Raw genomic sequence first — 26,139 nt, forward strand, 5'->3', positions numbered from 1 at the left:
ACACGGGCTTATCACTGCAGCTCCTCAAAACACAAACTCAAATGTGTTTCTGATAGAGTCTACTGCTATAGTATTATGTGACTAGTCACTCACACACCTATCTACAGTATCCATAATACTTCAAATGACCTATGCTATACATATTATTCAAATGATTACCTATGCTATACATAATATTTCGATTGATTACATACTTCAAATGCTTACCTATAGCATACATAGCCTAATACTTCAAATGTATAATACTGCATCCCACATTTCAGCCCACCCGCCCCCCCATACACACACACACACACAAACACACACACCACTACACCTGCTTAGTCAGACAGATTCCATTCTATTAATATCAAACTACTACTAAGGAAGCCAAATGTCACGGCTCTGCCACTGACTCATGGGGGTGAAATGTAGTAAACACAATCTGTGTAAGCATATGTGGGCTGAACTGACTGGGAGTGCTGCTCTGGAAGTGTGTGCGTGTGTGTTTGTGTGTGTTTATGTACACAGTATGTACTGTATGTGTGTTTATGTATGTGTTTGTGTTTATGAACATACGTGTGTGTGTGTGTGTGTGTGTGTGTGTGTGTGTGTGTGTGTGTGCTTGTTTATGAACCTGTGTGTGTGCGTGTGTGCTAGTTTATGAACGTGTGTGTGTGTGTGTGTGTGTGTGTGTGTGTGTGTGTGCTTGTTTATGAACCTGTGTGTGTGCGTGTGTGCTAGTTTATGAACGTGTGTGTGTGTGTGTGTGTGTGTGTGTGTGTGTGTGCTAGTTTATGAACGTGTGTGTGTGTGTGTGTGTGTGTGTGTGTGTGTGCTTGTTTATGAACCTGTGTGTGTGCGTGTGTGCTAGTTTATGAACGTGTGTGTGTGTGTGTGTGTGTGTGTGTGTGTGTGTGTGTGCTTGTTTATGAACCTGTGTGTGTGCGTGTGTGCTAGTTTATGAACGTGTGTGTGTGTGTGTGTGTGTGTGTGTGTGTGTGTGTGTGTGTGTGTGTGTGTGTGTGTGCTCGTTTATGCACGTGTGTGTGTGTGTGTGTGTGTGTGTGTGTGCTTGTTTATGAACCTGTGTGTGTACGTGTGTGCTAGTTTATGAACGTGTGTGTGTGTGTGTGTGTGTGTGTGTGTGTGTGTGTGTGTGTGTGTGTGCGTGTGTGTGTGGGGGGGGGGTACACATGGCATGGTGCTCTGACCTCTGCATTGCGGAACACCTTGAGCATGTCCGAGTCGAAGGCCTCCACGGTTTTATAATGACCCGTTAGAATCTGCTTCTCTATGGTGCTCAAGTCCAGCGGGTCAGACACCTTCTCATAGTACTGCGTGTTCCTGAGAGACAAACACAGACACACACACATGAGCCGTTATGAAACACACACCCACACACATACGCACACATGTCAGACACACACACACACATACACAGTCACAAAACAAGTAAGAGCATGTTGTATCTCTCTCTCCTCTCTCTCTCAAACACACACACACACAAATCACACTCTCTTACCTTTTCCTTGAGGGTAGGTTTAGCAGAGGAGCAGCTAGTGTTTGACCTGCAGAGTCTGGAAGACAGATTCATGGGTTACAAATGTTTATCTGTGAATGTCAGAGTGTTCCTCTCTCTGTGTGTGTCTGTGTGTGTGTGTGTGTGTGTGTGTGTGTGTGTGTGTGTGTGTGTGTATTTGTGTGTGTGTATTTATTTGTGTGTGTGTGTGTGTGTGTGTGTGTGTGTGTGTGTGTGTGTGTGTGTGTGTGTGTGTATTTGTGTGTGTGTATTTATTTGTGTGTGTGTGTGTGTGTGTGTGTGTGTGTGTGTGCGTGTACTGTGAGCACTGACCCTTGTAGCTGGTGATCATGTCACAGATCTCCTTGAAGATGTGGGCCAGCCGGGCAGTGCGGGTGACCTCGGTGTTCTCTTCGGCCGCTGCCAGCCGTCGCGTCCGCACCGAGCGGGAGGTTTGCAGCGCGGAGAACTGCGTCAGGAACACATCTAACACACACACACACACAATCAGACTTGCATATGTTGAAAACTAGCCTGTATAGCTAAATCACACATTCACATGGTTGATTAACTGAGTAAGTGATTAATTGTTAATGTTCATTAACTCATTGAATGCCAAGCTGTTTTCGGAAGCTTTGTCCTAGAGTGCCAGCAATCTAGACCATTGTTGATGATTTTTGTACAGCCACAGCATATTCTGTGTTATAGCTATGAACACATACAATGGCTCGTTTAAAAGGTGAGACTTTAAGCTCTCAGTGGGTGCAAACCGTGTATTTCTACACGCCTCTGTTCCTGAGAAATCCCAAGCTAAACAGTGGCTAGTTTTCATCAAAATCGCTGTTTTTTTCTAGAAATGGAGATTGAAATGTATTGTGAGGAGGATAACCCCTTGAGATGAGACATCTCGTTTTCGAGGGGGTCCTCGGGACACAAGACAAAGACAATACAGCACATGTACATTCACACCCTGTAAAGCCCTCATCACACCTCGCCCACCACAACCACCCCGCCGGGTCCTTAGTGAAAACCAGACCCTGTTTTAAACATAATACAGTATTAACCTGTTGAGGAGTGAATTATTTTTCTGGTTCCTTCTAGAATTCTACGCAAAGATCTACAGTTTCAGTGTTCTTTATACAGTTTATGGGGAAAATTTCTGTGGGTAATTGTGGCATCATTATGCGGAACTCTCGGTTCACGAACATCCTAATCACATATTTGTGACCGTACTCCACAACAGGTTAAGAGGCATGACAACATTTAGCCCATGCACATATGTATATACATACCAGTAAATACATATACACACATGATATGGTCCTATATACGCACACTTACACCCTTAGTCACATATAAACACAAAAACACATGAGTAGAAAGTAAGGACAAAAAGTGTCCCACATGGTAGTATAGAAAACAAAGGACCAGTCACACATGAGAAAAACATTTACAGGAACAGTTTACTTGCAAGTGAGTAAAGAGCGATGTTTTAAAGGAATGCAAAGAAGTGGCAGATCTTAGAGACCCAGGTAGGCAATTCCAGTCTGAAGGGGCTTTAAATTTAAAGGTACGTCTACCACTCTCTTTGGAGATGTTTGGCACAGTGAAGGAGGGATATTCAGTGTGTCTCAGTCTATAGCTGGGTCTATATGGAATTAAATAATCCTTGAGGTAAGAAGGATAATCAGTGTACACACATTTAAAAATAATCTGATACCAGAGATAAAACGTCTTTCATGAAATATAAAGTGTTGCCTGTAAACTTTCCGGGAAGTGATCAGCGAGACCTGGCGAGACTGCCACCTAGTGATAGACCCACGAAAATGGCCTGGTTTTGAGCTGACGTGCAAGCGTCACTGATTCGACCCAAAGCGGCAACCGAGTTATGATAAAATGTCCAGATTGTGCGTTTTCATGAGTTTTCGATCGTCATATATTTCATTTCCATTCATCACAGAGTTCCCAAAATCACATAAGGTGTGTTAGAGTGTCTAGTTTCGTAATTAAAAAAAAAAGCTAAAAACGTAATATTACGTTTTTGGCACTCAACGCATGGGAAGGAAAAACGTAATATTACGTTTTTGGCACTCAATGAGTTAATGTGCATTGTCCCTACATAAATGCAGACTTCACCATTTGAAAACACATACAGTACAACAAGAACACACAAATAGTATTATGTCTAAGCTCCAAAAACAGACATAATAAATATATGCACTTCTGTCTCACTGTGCAATAATTCAGTGATGTTGTTAAACTCTGTTACATAAGTACAAAGTATTACGATATACTGTGACATGCGCTGTCTGGTTAAGGTCACTATGACAGTGATGCAAATGCACTACTGAGTCCACACGTCACGCAGACACTGGTTGCTATGGCAACACACACACACACACACACACACCTGATTTGATGTTGCCGTCGTCGCGGATGACGCCGCCCCAGCGCGTGTATGCGGAGAGGCTACTGTTGTCCCTCTCGCGCTCACGCTCTCCCTCCCTCTTCAGCATCTCCTGCTTCTCACGCATGCGCTCCCAGTTCCGCAAGAGGAACACGCGGTGCTTCAGCACAAAGTTCCTGTAACACACACACACACACACACACACACACACACACAGATAGGCAGATGGTTGGGGAGGAAGAGGAGTATGTGTGTCTGTGCAAATAGATGCAATTGTGTGGTGTACTTAAGTGCATTTTCTTAAGTGCATAGAGTGCACCAGTCTGTGTAAGTGTGTGTGCCGTGTGCGTATGTGTGTGTGCGTGCAATCGCTGCTTGTGGTTGAGTGTGTGTTTGTGTGTACCACTAGAGTGTATGAGCTTGATGAGTGTATGAAGGAGAAATATAAGTGTGTGTGTGTGTGTGTGTTTGTGTGTGTGTGTGTGTGTGTGTGTGTGTGTGTGTGTGTATGAGCCTGACCTCTCTCTGTTGGACATAGGCTTCATGAGTAAGTGAGGATAAAACTTGCTGCTGTCACTCGACTCTTCCTCCTGAAAGGAAAAGTCAGAAAGAGAAGAGAGATTAAATATGTTTTACTTATGATTACCTTACACTGCAGCATTAAACTCATTCAAAATGGATCTGATATTCTGTAACAATGTATCCAAATGTCTCTCTCTCTTTCACACACACACACACACACACACAGACACACACACAGACACACAGACAGACACACACACACACACACACACACACACACACACACACGTACACACACACAAACTCTCACCCGTTTCTTGAGTTGGTGTTTTGACTTGCGCTTCTCCTTGAACCTCCCCAGCCTCCGAGCTCCGGCCCCTGAGCCGCTGGCCTTGGGAGGGAGGCCGTTGATTCGCTGGCTCTTCCCGCCGATGATGCCGCGGCACTCCTCCGAGCCGCACTTACACGCTTGCTGCGGGGCGGGGCAGAGCAGAGCAAGAAGATGTGTAAGTGTTTGAGGAGAGGGCCGTGTGAATGTACTAACCTCTGTCCCTTGAGGTGTGCAAGTGTACATGAGAGGAATTAATGGCGCCTTGAGTGCGTGCGTGTGTGTGTGTGTGTGTATGCGTGCATGGATGTGTGTGTGTGTGTGTGCATGCATGTGTATGTGTGTGTGTATGCGTGTGTGTGTTTGTGTGCATGCATGTGCATGTGTGCGTGTGTGTATGTGTGTGTATGGGTGTGTGTGTATTACCTGTTCCTCAGTGTTAAAGGAGTGAAAGTTGTAGTCGTAAGTGAGTTCCGTGCCACTGGGCATATCTTTAAGTGCAAACAGTCCAATCCGGTACACGCCATTCACCGACCTGCGAGCGAGGGACACAGAAAGAAAGAGAGTGAGTGAAAGAAAGAGAGAAAGATACAGTGATAAAGGTAGAGGTGAAGGAGGGAGGAGGAGAGATAGACGGATGAAGAATATGTAACAGAGGAAATGTCATTTCCCTGATAAGCAAATCCCGTTTACACTGGAGGCAGATACAATATCGGCCCAAAGCAGCTCAATCCCTCTCTTAAAGCCACAAGATCAGAGACTAACAGCTTATCTCACTGGCATGGACCATTACTCACAGAGAGATAGGAGCGAGACATTGTTAAACACACACACACACACACGCACACACACACACACACACAGAGAGAGAGACTGTCTTGCTGGGATAGAGCCAGCTTCTATTACCCACATAAACACACCACAAAACACACACACACACACACACTTGTGCACACAAACAGTCTAGCAGTGCCAGTCAGTAACTGTTATGCACACACACACGCACACATACATCCAGCCACATCACAGCCAACTGCTTGTACACATATATACAAATACACACTCTCTCTCTCTAACATACACAAATACACACACACACACACACACATGTAAACACACTCTCACATCCACACACACACACTCACACACGCACACACACACAGACAGTCAAACACATTCTCACACAAAAACAAACAAAGAGCGTCTCACACACACTCACCACATAAACAAACAAACAATGCTTTTGTCTCAACTCGCTCTGAGCCCGAGGAGGTTGAATGAGAACTACTCCGATGAGGAACACCAACGCCAGTTTCTCTTAAAATAGCCGCCGCAGCACAAGCCAGATTGGCCAGGCAGCAGCCCCACAGCTGAGACACACACACACACACACACACACACACACTCTCTCCTCTCCACACGGCTAATCGCTCTTATGTGACAAGACGGATGGCCTGCCGCTGCTGTGGGTGTGTGTGGGTCTGTGGACTTTTCTCAAAGTCTATATTTATACATCTGTGTGTGTCTGAGTGTATGCATAGTGTGTGTGTGTGTGTGTGTGTGTGTATGTCTGAGAGGGAGGTTGCATCTGTACCTCTGCGTTTGTCTGTGGCATCTGTGTCTGTGTGTGTATGTGTATACGGTATGTGAGTCTGTATTGTATGTTTGTGCAGACTGTTTTTGTATGTGTGGTTCTGAGAGACGGTGTGTGTGTGTGTGTGTGTGTGTGTGTGTGTGTGTGTGTGTGTGTGTGTGTGTGTGTGTGTGTGTGTGTGTGTGTGTGTGTTTCAGCGTGTACCTGTCACTCTCTCATGTCAGTGCCTGCATTCATTTGTGTGCAGTGCATTACAAACAGTCGTAATGGGTATAATGGTGCTGTTCTGGTTTAGGAGTGTGTGCTTGTGTCTATGTTTGCATGGATGTGTGTGTTAGTTTGTGTGTGTTAGTTTGTGTGTGTGTGTGTGTGTGTGTGTGTGTGTGTGTGTGTGTGTGTGTGTGTGTGTGTGTGTTGTCTGTTTGTACAGTGTGTACAGCACTAGAGCTCTCTCCCTGCAGTTGCTGGTCTGGTGCCTCTCCCCTAGTCCCTAGCAGCTGCTGCTGCTTGTGCCTGGCCCAGATAAGACCAGCTCCTGAGGGTCCGCCATAGATGCTGGCTTTACACCCATCTGGGGACTCTCAACACCCACCCAGACCCCTGAGCTCAGCACTCCCCGTTCTTCAAACTCCCCTCTCTTCCCCTCCCTTCCTCTCCTCTCATCTCTCACCCAGGCCCCGTGGCCCGCCAGCAAACATCATTAACCTCATCTCACTATCCCCAGTTACAATGACCTTTGACCTTCCTGCTGAGCTAAGTCTCAGAGATCGTCCATCATGTGCGTCTTAACTTCAGGGGAGTGTACCCACCAGTGGTCCAGGGGTTGTACATACACCCAGGGTTCCCATGCAACGATGAAGCATGCTAAAGCTCATTAATGCTCACAATGACAAACATGTTCTAAATTTAAACTGACATGATCACCCATGAATCACAGAGGCACTTTTTCCACTACTGCCGCATGTAACATGACACTCAGATACCACAACTACTTCAGATATGTTTTTGTACTGATATTGTATTACGTTACATAACTGCATGGGACACCATCTCTCTGTTATGTGTCCTTTTTGTATGCACTAAGTGTGCAAGACTGTTACTCTTGGATCTTTAAACTCAGGTTCTCATCATCCGAAGCACAACATTTAGTCAGTTGCCAGTCTGTCTTAGGGTTGCTGAACTCATCGCATTCATCATCCGCCGTTGTTAAACTCACCATTTCTGCATCTCACAGTTAGGCTCGCAGCTGTGGTTGATGAAGCGGGCCTCGTTGCCCATGCGGTAGCTGTCAATCACCATGCCACTGTCCAGATTAAGGCAGTAGTGGCCACTGTGGGAAAAGTACTGCTCCATCATACGGTTCCTGTGAACACACACACACACACACACACACACACACACACACACACACACACACAGACATACACACACACACACACACACACAGCGAGAGAGAGAGAGAGAGAGAGAGATGGGAGCGGTTAGCCAAAGAATTCTTGTTACTCTTTTGCATACCATACTGTACATCTTTGCCTGTATGTAAACACACACCAACAATCATGAAACCTCAACCACACATCCACACATCCACACACCCACACACACACACACACACACACAGACGAGAGATTGCCAGGAGGCACACATCATTCGCCCACATTACTTTGATCAAATTACCACAGTCTTTGGGGCAAAAAACCTTAAGAAGCACACAGTTTGTGTAGGCTATATATATATATATATATGATATCTATATCTGATGTCATCCTACGGTGGCTGAGTGACATTCAAATGAGTTGGCGGTCATATTCAAATTTGCAGTGTTCCCTTAATTTTGAATATGAAAACTGGCTACTAATTCACTCACACTGAGAAACTCTCGCAGCCTTTATCTCTCTACACACACACACACAACTTTTACTCACACACACATAACTTTCTCACCCCCCCCCCCCCCACACACACACCTTACACACACACACACACACTAATAGATTGTGACGATGCCCGAGGCTGAGAGTAAGTCGTAAGCCCCCCCCCCCCCCAACACACACACACACACACGCGCGCACAAACACACCTGAACTCGTGCTCGCTGACCACCTCGCCCAGGTACTCGATGATGAACTGGCCCGCGCGCAGCGACTCTTTGGTGCGGATGCCCCAGCCCTTGCCCTCAGCGCGGAAGCGCTCCAGGCACTGCACCCACTCGTGCCGCTGGATGTGCTGGTTATCACACTGGTCCCCACAGGGGCACGTGCCCTGGGAACACTCCGCAAAGATCATCCTGACGGAGGAGGAGAGAGAGACAGTCAGAGAGAGAGAGAGGGGAGGGGAGAGACAGTCAGAAAGAGAGAGAGAGGGGGGGAGGGAGAGAAAGAGAGAGGGGGGGAGGGATGGAGAGAGGGAGAGAGAAAAAGAGGGAGGGAGAGAGAGAGGGAGGGACAGAGATAGGGAGAGAGAAAAAGAGGGAGGGAGGGAGAGAGAAAAAGAGAGAGAGAGAGAGGGAGGGAGGAAGAGGGAGAGAGATTGGGAAAGAGAGGCATTTAGAGGAGATTTAGAAACGTTGAGCAATGTTTAGGAAAACAGAGATTGGAGATGAGTGATGTGCATGATCATGATGGATGGAGATGGATGAAGAAAAAACATGGTGGAGAAAGTGAGGAATTATAAAGGAAGAAATAGGGGGCAGAAGGGGGCAGTCATAAAAGACAAGAAATCAGACAAGAAAGCAGATAGATAGATAAAGCAGATAGATAGATAAATAGATAGATAGATAAATAGATGTAGATATAGATAGATAGATAGATAGATAGATAGATAGATAGATACTTTATTCATCCCGAGGGAAATTTTAGAAGGCTGTGTGTACAGAGCCCGTGTGTACAGAGAGAGGGAGAGGGAAAGGCGGTTAGGGCAAAAGTTTAGACAGCCAGAAGGAGGAGGATGACATGAAAAAGAGCGATGGAAATGCAAGATGAAGGCATGTGGAAGAAAAGAAAACAAATGAGAGAGATAACAGAGAGAGAGAGGGAGAAAAAGAGAAAGAGAGAGAGATAAGCTGGAGCTGAGGGAGTTTCCAGGGCGGACAGAAGGAGTAGCGGTGTGTGAACTAGCAGAGACAGCCCTGAGAGTGGAGGAGGTGTTTTTGAAGGAGACGATGTTTTGGGAAGAGGAGGTGTGTTTGGGGGGGAGGAGGAGGTGTTTTTGGGAGGAGGAGGTGTTTTGGGGAGAGTGAAGGAGGAGGTGGTTTAGGAGCAGGAGGTGTTTTTGGGAGGAGGAGGTGTTTTTGGAGAAGGAAGTGTTTTTAGGGGGAGGAGGTGTTTTTGGAGGAGTTGTTGTTTTTGGGAGGAGGAGGTGTTTTTGGAGAAGGAAGTGTTTTTGGGAGGAGGAGGTGTTTTTGGAGGAGTTGTTGTTTTTGGGAGGAGGAGGTGTTTTTGGAGGTGTTTTTTTGGGAGGTCAGGAGGAGGTGTTTTTGGCAGGTCAGGAAGAGGTGTTTCGCGCTCCCAGCTCGGAGAAGAGTCCATGAGGACCCGACTCCTACCGGCAGGATGGAGCAGCAGACCAGAGCAGGAGGACCAGGAGGGGAGTGTGTGTGTGTGTGTGTGTGTGTGTTCTCACCTGTTCAGGCAGTCGTCCTGACAGCCCTTCTCGGCGTGGTCCTCCGGGGCACGGCAGTTACAGGTGGTGGCCTCGTACCCTGACAGAGGCTTCACGTCCACATACACATCTACAGCACACAGGGGACGAACACCGTCCGAGTGTTAAACATGTATGTGCACACACGCGCGCGCGCGCCCACACACACGCACGCACACACACATGCGCACGCACACACGCGCGCACGCACACACACACGCACACACACGCGCACACACACGCACACACACGCACACACACGCACGCACACACGCACGCACACTCACACACACACACACACACACCACGCGCACCTACGCACACACACGCACACACACGCGCACACACAATGCATAGATGACATAACAGACATACATACACCACTGAAGGTCAGGGGAGTGGGACACACACGTTTAAACTAAAGGACATATTCCCATCTCGCAAGAAATGAACATAACATGAAAACGGCAGCTGGGAAATCACATATCTACTGTAGGTATACAGAAATACACATGGGACGCGCGCAATCCATCAGGCTTAAGAGCAGATGACGTGTCGGACACAGACAAGCAGAGGTGGCCGTATTCTGACAGAACTCAGGGTGAGGAACAGGTGGAGAACAGAGAACGCTACTCACTGGATCGGATCTTCTTGTAGAGTGGGACATCAGGTCTCTTATAGAGCTGAGAGAGAGAGAGAGAGAATGACAGCAGCGATAAACAACCTGTCCTCAGGGGTCTGTGTGTGTGTGTGTGTGTGTGTGTGTGTGTGTGTGTGTGTGTGTGTGTGTGTGTGTGTGTGTGTGTGAGAGAGAGAGAGACAAAGAGTGAGAGAGAGTGTGTGTGTTGTTGACCACTAAAAGTGAAACCGCTGAATCACCTGATCGTGTTTCCACAGCCACAGGATGTCATAAGGCAACTGGAAGTCAATGCGCTTAAGTCTCAGGTACTTCCCTGTAACAAGAGAGAAAGAGAGAGAGAGAGAGAGAGAGAGAGTGAGAGGGAGAGAGAGAGAAAAAGAGTGAGAGAGAGAGAGAGAAAAAGAGTGAGAGAGAGAGAGAGAAAAAGAGTGAGATAGAGAGAGAGAGAGAGAGAAAGAGTGAGAGAGTTGACAATCAGTGATTACTCTTTTTTTATCAGTATATGTGCTCTCCAAGAGATTAGCTCATGTGTTAGTGTAAGATTGTGTGTGTGTGTGTGTGTGTGTGTGTGTGTGTGCTTTGGCTTGCCAATATGTGTAGGCGAGATTAGTCTGTTTGTGTGTTTATGTGTGTGTGTGTGTGTGTGTGTGTGTGTGTGTGTTTTGGCTTGCCAATAGGTGTAGACGAGATAAGTCTCTGCGCGCGCGCGTGTGTGTGTGTGTGTGTGTGTGTGTGTGTGTGTGTGTGTGTGTGTGTGTGTGTGTGTGTGTGTGTGTGTGTGTGTGTGTGTGTGTGTGTGTGTGTGTGTGTGTGTGTGTGTGTGTGTGTGTGTGTGTGTGTGTGTGTTGGCTTACCGACGTGGATAGGCGCAGGGAAAAGGCCATACTCATGTTCTCCTGGAATATACTCCAGTTTTTCTTTCTTCAGCTGCAGCAGCTGACTGCGTGGACTAAGAGAGGAGAGGGAGCGCATCACATTATTCTCTGGGTCATCTCATATGACCGCATGGGCTTATCTTCATTAATGCACTCACACCGCTTATGGAGTAGTGGTAGTAAGGGTGTTTTGATGTTGGTGTCATTTGACTAATGAAATGTATCATGCAATCAAAATTAAATCTACCCATAATGTACAGTTTATTAGAAATAATGTGTAATTAACTCCTAAGACCCCTTATATGGTTTTCTCTTACGTTTTTTTTTTAAACTTACTCTTCAGTTTTGTACACATCCGAATAAAGCCCCGCCTTCTGGAACTTCTTCTTGGGCGGTCTGGAGGCTCTCTTCTCCCGTTGGGTGGGCACGGCGGTGGGTGGGGGCTGTTCTACGGGGGCGGGAGCAGGGGCGGGGCTAGGGCCTTCCGCGACGGAGGCCTGACCTTCAGGTTTCCTCTCCAGTGCGCTGCCAGACAAACAGCTCATTGTGAGTATGTGTGTGTTTGTGTGTGTGTGTTTGTGTGTGTGTGTGTGTGTGTGTGTGTGTGTGTGTATATGTGTGTGTGTGTGTGTGTGTATATGTGTGTGTGTGTGTGTGTGTGTGTGTGTGAGAGAGAGAGAGAAAGAGAGAGAGTGTGTGTGTGTGAGAGAGAGAGAATGACACATGTGGCATTCGCAGCGCCACAACAAAGGCCCTCAGAGGCTGGCAAGGTTTTCTGGGAAATATTACTCAGCAGCTTTACTGTCGACACAGTCACCGGCAAAAGTGAAACTAAGGGGGAGCCACTTGTGTACTTATTTAGTTCAGCACATTTTTCGTAATGACAAAACAAACAAATGGCGGTGCGTGAGCTCTGATGATTATGAAATTATTGAAATGATTATTAAAAAAAAGTTGCCAATGATTCATAAACATCCTCAAGTTGAGATGAGAAAAGGTAGAGTCCAGTTTTAGTGAAGCAGAGTTTTAGCTATGAGGGGAGATGAACAGTGGAGAGCCAACTGAACAACGTTAGCGAAAGTGAAACTAAACTCTTCGAGCCGCACCCCTGAGTCAGAACAGCTCTTAACCGGCAGGGTTTTTTTTTTTTTCTTGGCCCATGCTACATTACTGAATTCCATGAAATTCAGGTCAGTGGTTTTTGCCAAACACAGACAAACAAGACGAACCACATCAAAAACAAACATCCAGATCATCCTTGGCGATGGCGAGGGTGATATTAATATGCGAGGAGGAGAAAAGGGGAAGGGGAACGGCGGGTAGAACCGCGGCCTGGTGCACCGGTGCTCACCTGCGAAAACAGTGCATCTCCTCCTGGGTGAGCCATCCTCGCCCTCCCCCTGCTCCTCCTGGTCCTGCTCGCGCTCTGCTAGCCCCCGCCTCTTCCTCCCTTCCTGCCGTTTGCTCCTCCTCTTCCTCTTCCCCCTCCTCCTCCTCCTCCTCCTCGTCTCCGCCTCTTTCCTCTCCGGCTGCGTCCTCTTCCTCCTCGGCCGCCGCCGCCGCCTCCTCCTCCTCCTCTTCCTCATCTCGCTCCTCTTCCTCCCAGCGCTTGCGCTTGCGGCCGCGGCGCCGCTGCTGGCCCTGCTGCACCACCGACTCGATGGCGTCCGTCACCGTGTCCCCCGCCTCCCGGCCGGCCCGCTCTCTGTCCCGCTGGCGCGCCAGCTCCGGGCCGGAGGCGGGCTGAGCGTGGGCCGGCGCTGGCGGAGGAGCGGGAGGGGGGGGCGAGGGCGGCGGCGAGGGCAGCGGGTACTTTCGCGGGCGCCCGGGCCCGCGCTTCTTCACCATGTTGTTGCCGGTGCGCGCCTGGCGCTGCAGCTTCTTGGCGCGGAGGATCTTGTTGACGTGGTGCAGGTTGTTTTTGGGCGGCGGTGGCGGAGGAGGGGGAGGGGGAGGGGGAGCCTGGGCGCCGCGCTGCCCGCTCGACGAGGACGAGGAGCCGTGGCGAGACGGAGAGGAGTCGCCGCGGCAACAGCTGGAGCTGGTTGGCAGCCCGATGGGTCGACCGGAGATGGAGGTTGAGTGGGGGTGAGAGAGGGAGGGGTGGAGAGAGAGCTGCTGCTGCTGCTGCTGCTGCTGGTGGTGCTGGTGGTGGTGTGGGTGGTGCGGGTGGTGCGGGTGGTGGTGGTGATGGTGGAGGTGGTGGTGGCGAGATAACAGGCCGGCGTCCATGCAGTCGGAGGGGTTTGCACCACGAGTCTGCATCCCTCCTGAAACAGATACAAAGCACAAGACAGCAGCGGATGAAAGAGAGAAAGGGGAAGAGAGAGAGAGAGAGAGAGAGAGAGAAAGAGAGAGAGAGGGATACAGAGAGACAACAGACAAAAGTGAGGGGTGCCAAAGAAACCAAAGACAGAGAAACAAAGGATGAGAGATTTCCAGGGACAAAATGAGCTGAAGTCTGAATTAAACAGCAGCAGAGACAAAGAGACGTTAGAAGAAGAGAGAGCAAAAGAGAGAGAGAGAGAGAGAATAGAGTGAGAGAGAGAAAAGAGAGAGAGAGAGAGAGAATAGAGTGAGAGAGAGAAAAGAGAGAGAGAAAAAAGAGTGACAATAACGTATAGAGGCCATGGGGGAAAGATGACACACTGCCGCATACAGAGAGAGAGAGCGAGCGAGCGAGGGATAAGAGAGAGAAAGAGGACACTCCACCGGCCCTAATGGCTACGTCAGGCGAAAAGGAGAGTAACTTAATTCCTCCGCCGGCCCTAATGGCTACGTAAGGCGAAAAGGAGAGTAACTTAATTCCTCCGCCGGCCTTGTGCGGGCAGCAGACCTCGAGCCGTTCATCAGCAGCCGAGCCGCAGAGCGGGAATCACCTTCAGTATGACTTACTGCTCCACGGAGACACACACGGAGACACACACACATACACACACATGTACACACACACACACACACACACACACGTCACTCACACACATGCACACGCACACACATGCACAAACGCGCACATACACGCGCACACACACACACACACTCACTCTCTAACACACACTCTCTCTCTCTCTCTCTCTCTATATATATATCTCTCTCTCACAAACACACACACACACACACTTCAGACATACAGTTTGAGAGCCATGAACAGGAAAACCGCCAGTCAGTATTCACTGGGTTTTATAGGTATTGTCAGTACTGCACTGGATTGTATAAGTGTTGTCAGTATTCACTGGGTTTTATAGGTAGTGTCAGTATTCACTGGGTTGTATAGGTATTGTCAGTACTGCACTGGACTTTATAGGTGTTGTCAGTATTCACTGGGTTTTATAGGTATTGTCAGTACTGCATTGGGTTGTATAGGTACTGTCAGTATTCAGTATTCACTGGGTTTTATAGGCACTGTCAGTATTCACTGGGTTTTTATAGGTGTTGTCAGTATTCACTGGGTTTTATAGGTATTGTCAGTACTGCATTGGGTTTTATAGGTATTGTCAGTATTCACAGGTGAAGATGTCAGTGCAAAGTGTTGTGTGTACTGTATTTGTGTGTAGTTATAAGAATTGGTTATCAGTAAGACATGTGACAGGAAGTTACAATATGTCAAGAGGAAGACATGAAAATAAATATGACGACAATTACGGCAGCATACCAATGTAGCTATGAGCAGAAAGAAAGTGTAAAGTTGACGTTTGGTGAGCTAAGGTACAACAGGAAGCTATTGTGGCTCTTGGTATTTGCTTGTTGGCACAAATGTCTGAGACAACAGAAATCGAATACTACAGAAGAACAGCCAATCCCATTCACAATAAACCCTTAAAACCATGTCAGACTTAGCGCCGGAAGTAAACACACTAACTAGCCTAACGCCATGAGTCTTGTTCGCGCAGTTAATCCATCTAAGACCACTTAATACATCACCGGCCTTAAAGATATTCACTCCTTAATTACATAACTGAAAGGTATCCATATCAAGAAGCATAATCGGATCATTCAGCATAGTAGAGGGAGGATGTGATCAAAGGACTAAGAGACTCATGACAGATGTACACTGTGTGTATGTTGCATGCACACACACACACACACACAGACACACACACACACATATATATATAGTGTGAAAGAGGGCTGTGTAGAAACGGAAGGTTAGAGCAGCGCAGTCATCACTGTCATCATGTGAATGGGGATGGAGCAATTTGGGTGATAAAGTGCTGAGGTATGAGTGTAATGTCTGAGTGTGCAATAAAGTGTGGAGGTATGGGAATGTGTGTGTGTGTGTGCGTGTGTGTGTGTGTGTGTCTGTGAGTGGGTATGAGTACAAGGTGTTAGCACCTGCGTGTGTGTGCGTGTGTCTTACTATCTGTCTGTGTGTGTGTGTGTCTCACTATCTGTCTGTCTGTGTGTGCGTGTGTGTGTGTGTGTGTGTGTGTGTGTGTGTGGCAGTGAGCAGCAGCATGGCTGTAAGCAGCGTCACAACGCTGTCGTTGGCTGACCATTGGACGACCGTGTCCTGGGCTCTAATCCTGGATTACCATGACTGGGTTCACACCACGCCACACACACACACACACACCACGCCACACACACACCACGCCACACACACAGCCCTGAGACCCTCCAGTCTCTCTCTCACACACACACCACGCCACACACACAGCCCTGAGACCCTCCAGTCTCTCTCTCACACACACACACACACACACCACGCCACACACACAGCCCTGAGACCCTCCAGTCTCTCTCTCACACACACACACACACACACACACAAACACACACACACACCACGCCACACAGACAGCCCTCAGACCCTCCAGTCTCTCTCTCACACACACACACACACACACAAACACACACACACACCACGCCACACAGACAGCCCTCAGACCCTCCAGTCTCTCTCTCACACGCACACACACAAACACACACACACACCACGCCACACACACAGCCCTGAGACCCTCCAGTCTCTCTCTCACACACACACACACACACACACACAAACACACAAACACCACGCCACACAGACAGCCCTCAGACCCTCCAGTCTCTCTCACACACACACAAACACAGACACACACACAGACCACAGATGCATTCACACAAACAAACACAGACACACACACTATACCCACAGATGCACACACATAAACACAGACACATACACACACAACACAGTACACACACCCAAACCACAGACACTCTCACACAAACACACAATATATACACACAGCCCTCGGCAAGGCAAAGTGCAATGCCTGGAAGGCAGGAGAATCATTACACAAAGCTCTCTATCTCACCTGTTCAGTAATATTCAGTGCAGCTGTAGTCTATATATATCTCTGTGTGTTGTGTGTGTGTATGTGTATAGAGAGAGAACAAGCCTACACAAGTTCTGAAACCACACTTTGCTATACAGCACTACCTGTTAGGAACAGCCTAAGAGTAAGAGAAACCTCCTCTAGAAACCTCTTTCTGCTTAAGAGCCCTCCACTTCACTTCATTACTCTGCTGTGGCTGCTGCAGAACCATTACACTGAAGGCAAGACTATTAACGGAGTGCTGTGCTATGCTGCTACACTACGCTATTCTATCCCATCTTGTCCACATCAATACCAGAGGAGTCTCTGAGGGGGATTCAGCTAACCTCATTCAGCTGAGCTATACCCACACCAGCACACCCATACGCAGCTAAAGACACTAGCTAGCTAGCTAGAGTAACACTAGCTACACTAACTAACTAGCTAGCGGGAGCTGCTGCTGCTGCTGGTGGTGCTGCTGGTGGTGGTGGTGGTGTAGAAGCCTCCACAGTGGAGCTGTGACCGTGTGTCGGGCACATGCCACATGCCATTGGACATCCACACAGTACTCCGCAGGACACGCTGCAAGAGCAGCTATATTTGGAGCGTGACAACACGTTTGGTGCATTAATTCTCTCCTCTCTCTCTCTCTCTATCGTCCTCTCGTTCCCGCTCTCTCCTTCACAATGTCAAGCTGAAATGGGGCCAACTTTAAACGGTCCAAGACATTTGCATTCAGTCACAAAATCACACAGCGTGCCATATGGTGTGTGGACACAGCAGAGGGCCAGTGGAGAAACTAAAGACACCTAGCAGTGGACAAGCCCAGACGCAATTACTGCAAAACATACACACACACACATACACTGGCTACCATGCAAATACCTCTAAAACATACTGACTGGACACTGTAGTAATACAATACAACTGTGACACATGACTGAAGGACAGAGTTACACACACGCACACACACTCATCCATGAACACACATACATACACACGCACACACACACATCAGAGGACAAACACTACCTCTCAAAAGTTTGGAATCACTTTTTCTGTTGTTTTTATTCAGTAAAATAACAAAATGCAGGTTTAAAATTGTCATCAGAGAGAAGTTTTATGCTACATTATTTTACATTTTCTACAATGTTTGGGAGGACTGCATACAATAGTTCAAAGCCTACTCCTTAAACCACTGAAGCTGCTACAATTTACTGCTTAATTAATTCCATTAGTGTAACAATTCCTATCAATGTTATCCAAAGGCGTCTTGAAATTTCCTGCATGTACAATTTCAAAGCTTGTTCACAACTTACCTACATTGTGTGTATAGTGCTCGAGGCAATTGTACAGGTCTATGTATCTGTCAAAAAAACTAGCTATACATTTCTTGAAAAACACTGAAAGTATGTGCTTCCAAACTTGAGCTGCAGTGAGCATGGGCCTCAGGCACATCACAGAGGCACTAGCATAGACAGGCAACAGACACATCAACAGCTAGCAGTGGGGGACAAATTGATTTAGTTGAGTACTGTGATATTTCTCTAAAAATAGTACTGAATTATGTCAGAGGTCATATATCAATCTTTTTGTTTACGAGTTAACCTAGTGGTGGTAAGACTGGCATACTCTGCATACCAATAGGTTTCTAAAGAAACCTACTTTTTAAATTGTCTGCTTATGGAGCACTGCTGACTTATTCATTCTTTTGTCTTAATGTCTTCCTTGTTATGTCTCTAATGCTTTGAAATTCTTTTATTGTAGTTCCTTGTTATTCTAACAGGATTCACATTTTTAATATAAGCAAAACTCTAGTGTAAATACCCAATATAATACACTGTAATCCCTTACTCTATCCAGACCATACTGACTGACTGACTGATTTGACAGGACAGAGTAGAGCTACCCCAAAGGCAGAACGCAGATACAACAACCAGAGACAGAACAGAGGGACAGCACAGATATCAAAGAACACACAGGAGAGAGCCACCACTACTCATATACACAGAGCAGAGAGAGATGGAGAGAAGGAGAGAGAGAGTGAGGGGAGAGAGAAAGAGAGAGACAAGCATGTCACAAACTCAGAGTTTTCAAGTCTCTTTTATTGCCATTCAGCCAAGCTGGGGAGATGTGTTGGGATAGCAGGAGGGGAGGATTAGCAGACAGGCACACACTAACGATACACACCGGCAAGCACTGCATGGAGACCAAGCCCCATAGCAATGAATTTGAGGCACAGCACACATACATACATACATACATACATACATACATACACACATACATACATACATTACATACATACACACATACATACATACATTACATACATCAAAGGCCCAGCAAATGGAAAAAGTGGCACTTAACTTGGATAGTCTACCTTGAAATTTATTTTTTATTGTTTGTTGAAAAAATTACTGAAACATCACCTTAACCAAACCCAAACCATGACCATAAATTGCTGTTAGCAGAGTGTCAACAGAAAGTTAAGTTTTAATAATCTGCGAATCTGTACATCGTTTTAGACCATCCAAGTAAAGTGTGACCAGAAATAAAAAGAAGTACAGCACAGACAGAGAGGCACAGCTACAGCAGCTCAGAGCATAGCATAGCATAGCATAGCATAGCATTGCATAGCATAGCATAGCAGAGCATAGCATAGCATAGCAAAGCAAAGCACACAGGCACACAAGATGCATAGAAGAAAGCTTACACACCTGCATGTGTTCTCTATTAGGGTACATGTCTGCTTTTTCTCCTAGTTCTACAACTACTTTAGTCCCATCTTCAGATGGCTAGCCAACAAACTGGCACACGCCGTCTGATGTTAATATTTCCACTAGCCTAAGATAGCCATGTGTTAGTACCATTGTCATTGTCTATCCACAAGAACAAACATGAGGAGATCTGCACACTTGCAACTTTCATTCAAGTCAGTTAGCAAAACTTGTTAGCAAACCACAACGCGACAGAAATAAGTGTGTTGGACCGAAGAAATTTCATTTCAGAATTGGCCAAGCATAAATGTCATGCAAGATAACAGCAGTCTTTGGGTCAGTAGGGGTTTTGCAACATGACTCTTCCATTCTCAGCCACATTAAGCAGTCACAGCTACCAGACCTCACATTGACCGCCTGGCCAGCGAGACTACCGCTATGTCGGGACAGACGCCTCTTCGTCTCGGGTAGTTTCATCCACACAGACAGGTTGAGGACAGACAGGCTGGGACAACTCACCTGTCTCTCTCCTCTCCGCCGAGGTGGACCGGTCCTTCCGGAGGGATCTGTCCAATCGCGCAAGGCCGCCGCCACCGCCGTCCGAGGAGGCGGGCCTCCGGCCACGACCCGGACGCATCGAGCTCCTGGTGAGTGCCGAGGCGAACAAGTTGGTGTGCTGAGCGCTCGGCGGCTCAGCGTCGTCCTCCGCCGGGGAGAGGCCCTCGTCCTCCTCGCTGTCCGAGCAGCCGATGGGCTGGGCAGCGTGTCCGTCGGAGAAGGCGCCGGGCTGACCGGCGGAGTGGTGCGACAGTTTGGCGTAGTCGGCATCCGCGGTGCCCACTCGGAACCAGGAGTCGGCTGACGTGTGGCCGCGACTGCCCAGTGCCAGGCGTGAGGGGCCCAGGCACGACGCCGACGCCTCCTTCCTCTTGTAGCGCTCGGCCGAGGATGAGGAAGACGACGAAGGAGAGTTGGCTGAAGCCGCCGCCGCCGCTGACGACGATGTGGGCTTGCCGGCACTCTCCGCCGACCCGTCTCTCCCGAACCGACAGTGCTGCAGGGCCTCCATGCCCCCTGCTCCTCCTCCTCCTCCTCCTCCTCCTCCTCTCTCTCCTCTGCCCAGCCCGACGCCGTCTCCCCTCTCTCCTCGCTCTGCCCGCTCGGCCCTCTCCGTGCTGCCCCCGCGCTGCTCCAGCTGCTCGTCGGGGCCGCCGCAGCGCTCGCGGTGCTTGTGCCGGTGCTTGTGTTTGTGGTGCCAGCCGAAGGAGAGCTCGGGCGCCATGGGCGGGTAGAGGACCGGCGAGCGGCCCCCGCCCAGGTACTCCTGCCGCAGCAGCTTGTGTTTCTTCTTGTGGAACTTGGAGGGGTTGAGCAGCAGGTGCGAGGGGTGGTGGTGCATGTAGGAGGGCGGGGGCGGCGGAGGGAAGGAGGGGGAGTGGTGCTGGTGGTGCGCGGTGGCTGAGTGGGGAGGCTGGTGGTGCGGGTGGGGGTAGAGGGCGCTCGCCGGGGGGTAACCGCGATAGTAGCCCAGCCCCAGAGGGGCAGAGGAGTAGGGAACGCTGTAGGAGGGGTGGTAGAAGCCACCGCTGGAGAGGGGGAAGCCGAGACCGGGCACGAAGGGCACCTCGGACATGGACTCACGCAGCTTAGGGGGGCGACCGCGTTTCTTCTTGAGGTCGGGCTTGCGGACATAGTGCAGGGAGTCGCAGGGGTAGGCGGGGTGGGGCGAGTAGTAGCCGCTGAAGTTGATGCGGAAGATGGTGGGCAACAGGTCTCGGTGCAGGTAGTGGTGGGGCGGTGGGTTGGCACTGCCGCCGCTACTGCGCCCGCTACTGAGGGTGGCGCCCCTGCCGGTTCCCCCCGCGCCTGCGGCGCCCAGCGCCAGGCTGCTGCCCAGACGCATGGCGGGCGTGCGGTGGGAGATGCGGATGTCGCTCAGGCGCACGCAGATCTCGTCCAGCTCGGCCAGGAAGTCGGGGTCCTGGCGGCGTGAGCGCAACTGCAGGTACTTCTTCTTGCGCTTGCGCTTCTGCCGCTTGAGCTTGTCGTAGGCCGGGCACGCGTGCCCCCGCCGCTTGCACTTGTGCTTGTGCTTCTCCTTGTGCCCGACCAGTGCCGAGGCCGGGCCGGCGGCCGGGTGAGCCCGCCGCGGGTCGGGGGACGACCGGGCCCCCAGGGGTGAGGGAGAAGGCGAGGGTCGGTCAATCAGGACCGAGGAGGCATGTCTCTTTCTGCCACGCGGGCTGAGACCCGCCCCGACGCCCACGGCCGACCCCATGACCCCTGGCATGAGAAGGCCGCTGGCGACACCCTGGGGCATCCCGACGCCACCGAGTCCGGCACCTCCCGCCTTCTCGCCGCGGTCGGACGTGCTGTTGTTGTCAGTGCCAATGCCGCTGTCGCTGGGCACCGTCTCCTCGCTGTGCGACTCGCTGACCGGCGACGGGGTGGCCTCCTTCAGCTCGCTCAGCGGAGCGGGCGAGGTCGGCAGCAGTGGCCGGGGTGGCGACACCTTCCTGTAGTGGTAGTGCGTCCGGTAGTGGTGGTGGTGGTGGTGGTAGCCGCGGCAGGAGGACTTCTTCTGAGACGCCGCCGAGGCCAAACCCGAGCCGGAGCCCATGGGCCCCAGGGAGCGCGGCGAGGGCGCGGAGAAGGTCGGCGGTGCGAAGGGGAAGCCGTGGTGCCCGTGGTGCCCGTGGCTGCAGTGGGTGCAGTGCACCGAGCCGGGCTCCACGAAGCTGGCATCGCTGATGGGGCTCTGCCCGCCGCTGGACTGCGAGAGAGACGGCGAGGGGAAGACATCGGTCGGGGGAAGCTGGTGGTGCTGCTGGCTCTGCAGAGACTGGGAGGGGTGCGGGTGGTGCGGGGAGGACGTGTTGGGGGACAGGAAGGGCTCTGGAGGGGGCGTCGGGGCCCCCGCGGGGGGGTTAGCCGCCGCTTTGGGCTTGCGTCCCCTCCTCTTGCCCATGTAGATGGTGCCCTTCTTGCTGACGTTGATCTGGGGCCCCAGCTTCCCTCCGAACGTTGCGGCCAGGGACGACAGGGACTGCGTGGCGGCCGCCACCGTGTTGGTCGTGCTGGTTCCGGCCGCTCTGCTCTCTCCCTCCGGCCCGACCCCTGACCCCAGCAGGATCTGGCTCAGCAGCCGCTTGCGCTTCACCGTCTTCATCTTGTTGATTTTGCCGATGATGGTCTTCATGATGAGCTGGCCGTTGCCCTTGCTGCGGAAGGTCTTGTCGCCGGAGTCGCCTTGCTCTGGAGCTAATGTAGGGGGCTGGCCTTCCTGGGGCAGCGTAGGGGGAAGGCGCTTGGGGCGTCCCCGCTTTCGCGGCATGGGCTTGGGGGGGTTGAGGTCCACCTCAGGGTGCAGTACCGGGGGGTCCTGTTCTTCTTTGGACTTAAAGTTGGAGAACACCTTGGAGGTGGCCAACTTGAGAGGGGGTCTCCCACGGGCCGGGGCGTCCAGACGGGGCATCTTGGACTTGGGGCGTCCCCTCTTCTTCGGCGGGGCGTCGAAGAGCTGTGGGACGGCAGGGGGCACCTGCACCTTGTTGGGGTTCGGGGGTCGCCCCACGGGTCTCCGGACGGGAGGTGGGTTGGGCCCCAGGGCCGACATAGGCATGCCAGGCTTGGCCTGGCACAAAGCAGCGTCCTGTGCGGCCTTCTGGGAGCGGTTGACCACGCGCGTCCACCGCGGCCGGCGACCCCGGCGCTTCTTCAGCGGCTTGTTGTCCTGCTCGGCCGGCGACCCTGGGGACCCCGGCGCCGAGTCGCTGAGAGGTGGCGGCGGACTGCCGCCCGAGGGCTCGGACGGGGAGGTGTTCCGCCGCGTCCCGAGCTCGGCCGGGCTCGCCGTCCGGCTGGGTCGGCTGTCCCGGAGCGGGCTGTTCTTGGCCGGGCTGGAGCTCTTTCCGCGCTCGCCTCTGGCGGCCAGGACAAAGCCCCTCTCCCTCTCCCTCGCCTCCGACCTCCCCAGCCCAGAGGGGGACGAGCCTTTGCTCAAGTCTCTGGGGCCGTCCTTGCCGTCCCGCTCTCCTCGCTCTCTGTCCTTCTCGCCGCTCTCCTCCGCCCGGGAGGGACTGGGCCTCGGTCGAGGGCCCAGCATGGACGAGACCCCTATGTGTGTGGAGCCGCTTCCTGTTCTCTGGTCTAAAGATGAAGACGAGGAAGAGGAGGAAGAGGAGGACAGGGTGGGTGAGGAAGAGGAGTGAGGCGAACCGTGCGTGAGCCGTGACTGAGTCTTGATGATGTTGTTGTTGCTGTTGTTGCTGCTGCTGCTATTGTTGTTGTTGCCATCGTTGCTGTCGTTGGCGGTGGTTAAGCGACTGTTGCCATAGTGAAGGGCAGAGCTGGTGGCGGCGGCGGTGGTGGTTGCTGTGGCGGAGCAGCTGATGCTGCTACCGCTGCTGGCGTTTCCTTTGACCCCACCATCGGATTCCTCTTTCCGGGAGCTGGTGGTCAGCTTGTCCATGACACTGTCTTTGTTGCGTGAACCGTAAGGCCGGCCGGGTGGCCGTGAGACAGGCGGTGGAGGGGACAGGTGCTGGATGCGGGAGTAGGTGGCCCTGTTGGCCATGGCCCTCTCGGGCCGCTGCAGGTTGGAGATGAGGGGGACCGAGTTGCTGTGCGAGGGCGACGGGGAGGGCCGGCGCACTTTAGGCTGCTTGGGGCACTTGGTGGGGGGGCAGGTGGCGATGAGCTGCGCCAGCTTCTCGGTGACGGTGGACGAGCCTCCCCAGCCGGGGACCCCGCGGTCCTGCTCCCGCTGAGCCTCGCCGAACGCAAACTGGGGCGGCTTCATCATGACGCCGTCCATCTTGGGCTCGTGGTTGGAGGGGGCCGGGGGTGCCGGGGGAGACGGGCTGGAGTTGGCCAGGGCGGCGTTCGGCTGCGCCAGGGGAGCTTTCTTGGTGGAGGAGTGCAACTTTGAGTCAGGCAGCGGGCGGTGGAGATTTAGGGGTCTCTCCGCTGAGGCCGTCGCCTTCCCCTCAGGTTTGCTCTCGGACTTACTGACCAGTTTTGGGGGAGCCTGTGTAGACAGAGAGAGAGAGAGAGAGAGGGAGAGGGAGAAAGAGAGAAATAAAGAGAGAAAGAGAGAGAGAGAATAAGGGAGGAGTTTAGAACGCTTATTATGGATAATTCTGGAACATTCGAGCCCCTTTATATCATTAGCTGTCTAAAATTGCCCCAGTTTACCACAAACAGGAAAACTCAATGAGGAACTGGACACAAATGAAATGAAGGCCTGGTCACACAGGCAGAGCTTTCACAATGAGACTGATAAACCCATTTAGGTGAGGCTCTAATTCCATAATTACACCTCGCGTTGACAAGCAGGAATCTGCCTCAGGTTCAATTGAATTTGATCTATCCAGCTAAGTGCCTACTCCTGGGCAGGGTTTTTTGTCTTAGACTCTAAAGGGGGAAAGTGCCTGCTCAAGAGGATTGCGGTAAGTGTGTTGTTTGTCTCGCTGAAGTCCCAGTGCACTGATGGGGCTCTCTCTCTCTGCCCACTCCCCCCCCCCCCCCCCCCCCCCCCGGTTGCCTGCAGGGCTAAAGACGCTCGGCTCAATAACACTTAGCAAGGCCAATGTGGGGACAGTTTGGTGGGGGGGGGGGGGGGGGGGCGTAGGAGTAATAGTGGATGAGAGGTACAGCATACACACAAGGTACGAGGAGAGAAGAATGAGAAAAACTTCCCTCTGTTCCCCATAGAAGACGAAGTGGGCAATGATGACAGATTACTTAAACCCTGACTGGAATGTTTTGAACTACACCAGGTATCCTTAAACTCTATTGTAAGTACATTACTGAGTGATATCACTGAGTATACGTGGTAGCCGTGGTTCTGGTAGCCGTGGTTCTCAGCCTTTGCGTACGGTAAACAGACATTAGAAAGTGGAGCAGCTCTTACCCTCTTAGCCGGTGGGCTTCCATTGACTGGAGTGATGGGGCTTGTGGATGTGGGCGGGGCTTGAGGGGGAGGAGTCTGGGCTGGAGGCGGGACAGGCCGCGTGCCGGCGCTCTGACTCTTCTCCGACTCTTTCCCGAGCGACGGGCTCTGTGTGCGCCCGCCAGGCGTGGTGGTGGTGGTGGCTGCGGCGGCGGTGGTGGCGGCAGAGGCATTGGCGGCGGTGGTGGTGGTGGTGGTGTCGTTCGCCCCTCCTGCTCCCCGACTTCCCCTTCCCCCTCCTCTCCCGGTGTGTCGTACGGTGGCCCGGAAGGCCGGTCGGCACACGTAGTCCTCCATGATCTTGGGGGGCTTCTTCATGCGTTTGGCCTGCAGGCCGATCTTCATCTTGACGTTGCCCTCCGCGTACGTGGCCTCTTTAACGGAGAACTGAGGGGACTGTTGCGGCAGCTGCTGCTGCGGTTGCTGGGAAGGGTCACCTGGCGTCCCCTCGGTGCCCGCGCCAGACTCCGACTGTGACTGTGGCCCCTCGCGTTCCTTCTTCCTCTTCTCGTCCTCCTCCTCTTTTTTCCCACCCACGCCCTCCTTCTCGCGCTCGCCTGCGGGAGCTGTGGCGGAGAGGGGGGGTGGCGTGGTAGGTCCCCCCTGAGTCCTCTGATCCATGTGTGTGCTCTGGGTCGGAGGAGGTGGTGGGGGGGGGGG

General features: G+C 51.4%; 1 protein-coding gene across 1 annotated transcript in view; it reads right to left on the reverse strand.

Moving 5' to 3' along the window:
* ash1l (ash1 (absent, small, or homeotic)-like (Drosophila)) overlaps positions 1 to 26,135 on the reverse strand; it is a 34,111-nt gene extending 7,976 nt beyond the window's left edge. The window contains exons 1-18 of the mRNA XM_076301668.1: positions 25,441 to 26,135; positions 19,964 to 24,555; positions 16,000 to 16,043; positions 12,858 to 13,776; positions 11,843 to 12,031; positions 11,486 to 11,580; positions 10,871 to 10,944; positions 10,629 to 10,674; positions 9,974 to 10,082; positions 8,433 to 8,639; positions 7,569 to 7,715; positions 5,185 to 5,293; positions 4,741 to 4,902; positions 4,428 to 4,498; positions 3,912 to 4,084; positions 1,835 to 1,987; positions 1,505 to 1,559; positions 1,194 to 1,326 (exon numbers count right to left, since the gene is read on the reverse strand). Coding sequence (XP_076157783.1) covers positions 1,194 to 1,326; positions 1,505 to 1,559; positions 1,835 to 1,987; positions 3,912 to 4,084; positions 4,428 to 4,498; positions 4,741 to 4,902; positions 5,185 to 5,293; positions 7,569 to 7,715; positions 8,433 to 8,639; positions 9,974 to 10,082; positions 10,629 to 10,674; positions 10,871 to 10,944; positions 11,486 to 11,580; positions 11,843 to 12,031; positions 12,858 to 13,776; positions 16,000 to 16,043; positions 19,964 to 24,555; positions 25,441 to 26,100 — 7,938 coding nt within the window. The 5' untranslated portion in view covers positions 26,101 to 26,135. The remainder of the gene's footprint in view (positions 1 to 1,193; positions 1,327 to 1,504; positions 1,560 to 1,834; positions 1,988 to 3,911; positions 4,085 to 4,427; positions 4,499 to 4,740; positions 4,903 to 5,184; positions 5,294 to 7,568; positions 7,716 to 8,432; positions 8,640 to 9,973; positions 10,083 to 10,628; positions 10,675 to 10,870; positions 10,945 to 11,485; positions 11,581 to 11,842; positions 12,032 to 12,857; positions 13,777 to 15,999; positions 16,044 to 19,963; positions 24,556 to 25,440) is intronic.
* Positions 26,136 to 26,139: the final 4 nt, after the last annotated feature.

The sequence above is a fragment of the Alosa pseudoharengus genome, unplaced genomic scaffold (assembly GCF_046254945.1).
Source record: "Alosa pseudoharengus isolate Yale_2024_CS ecotype anadromous, Long Island Sound unplaced genomic scaffold, YU_APseudo_1.1 YU_APseudo_1.1_scf_23, whole genome shotgun sequence".
Classification (NCBI taxonomy): Eukaryota; Metazoa; Chordata; class Actinopteri; order Clupeiformes; family Clupeidae; genus Alosa; species Alosa pseudoharengus.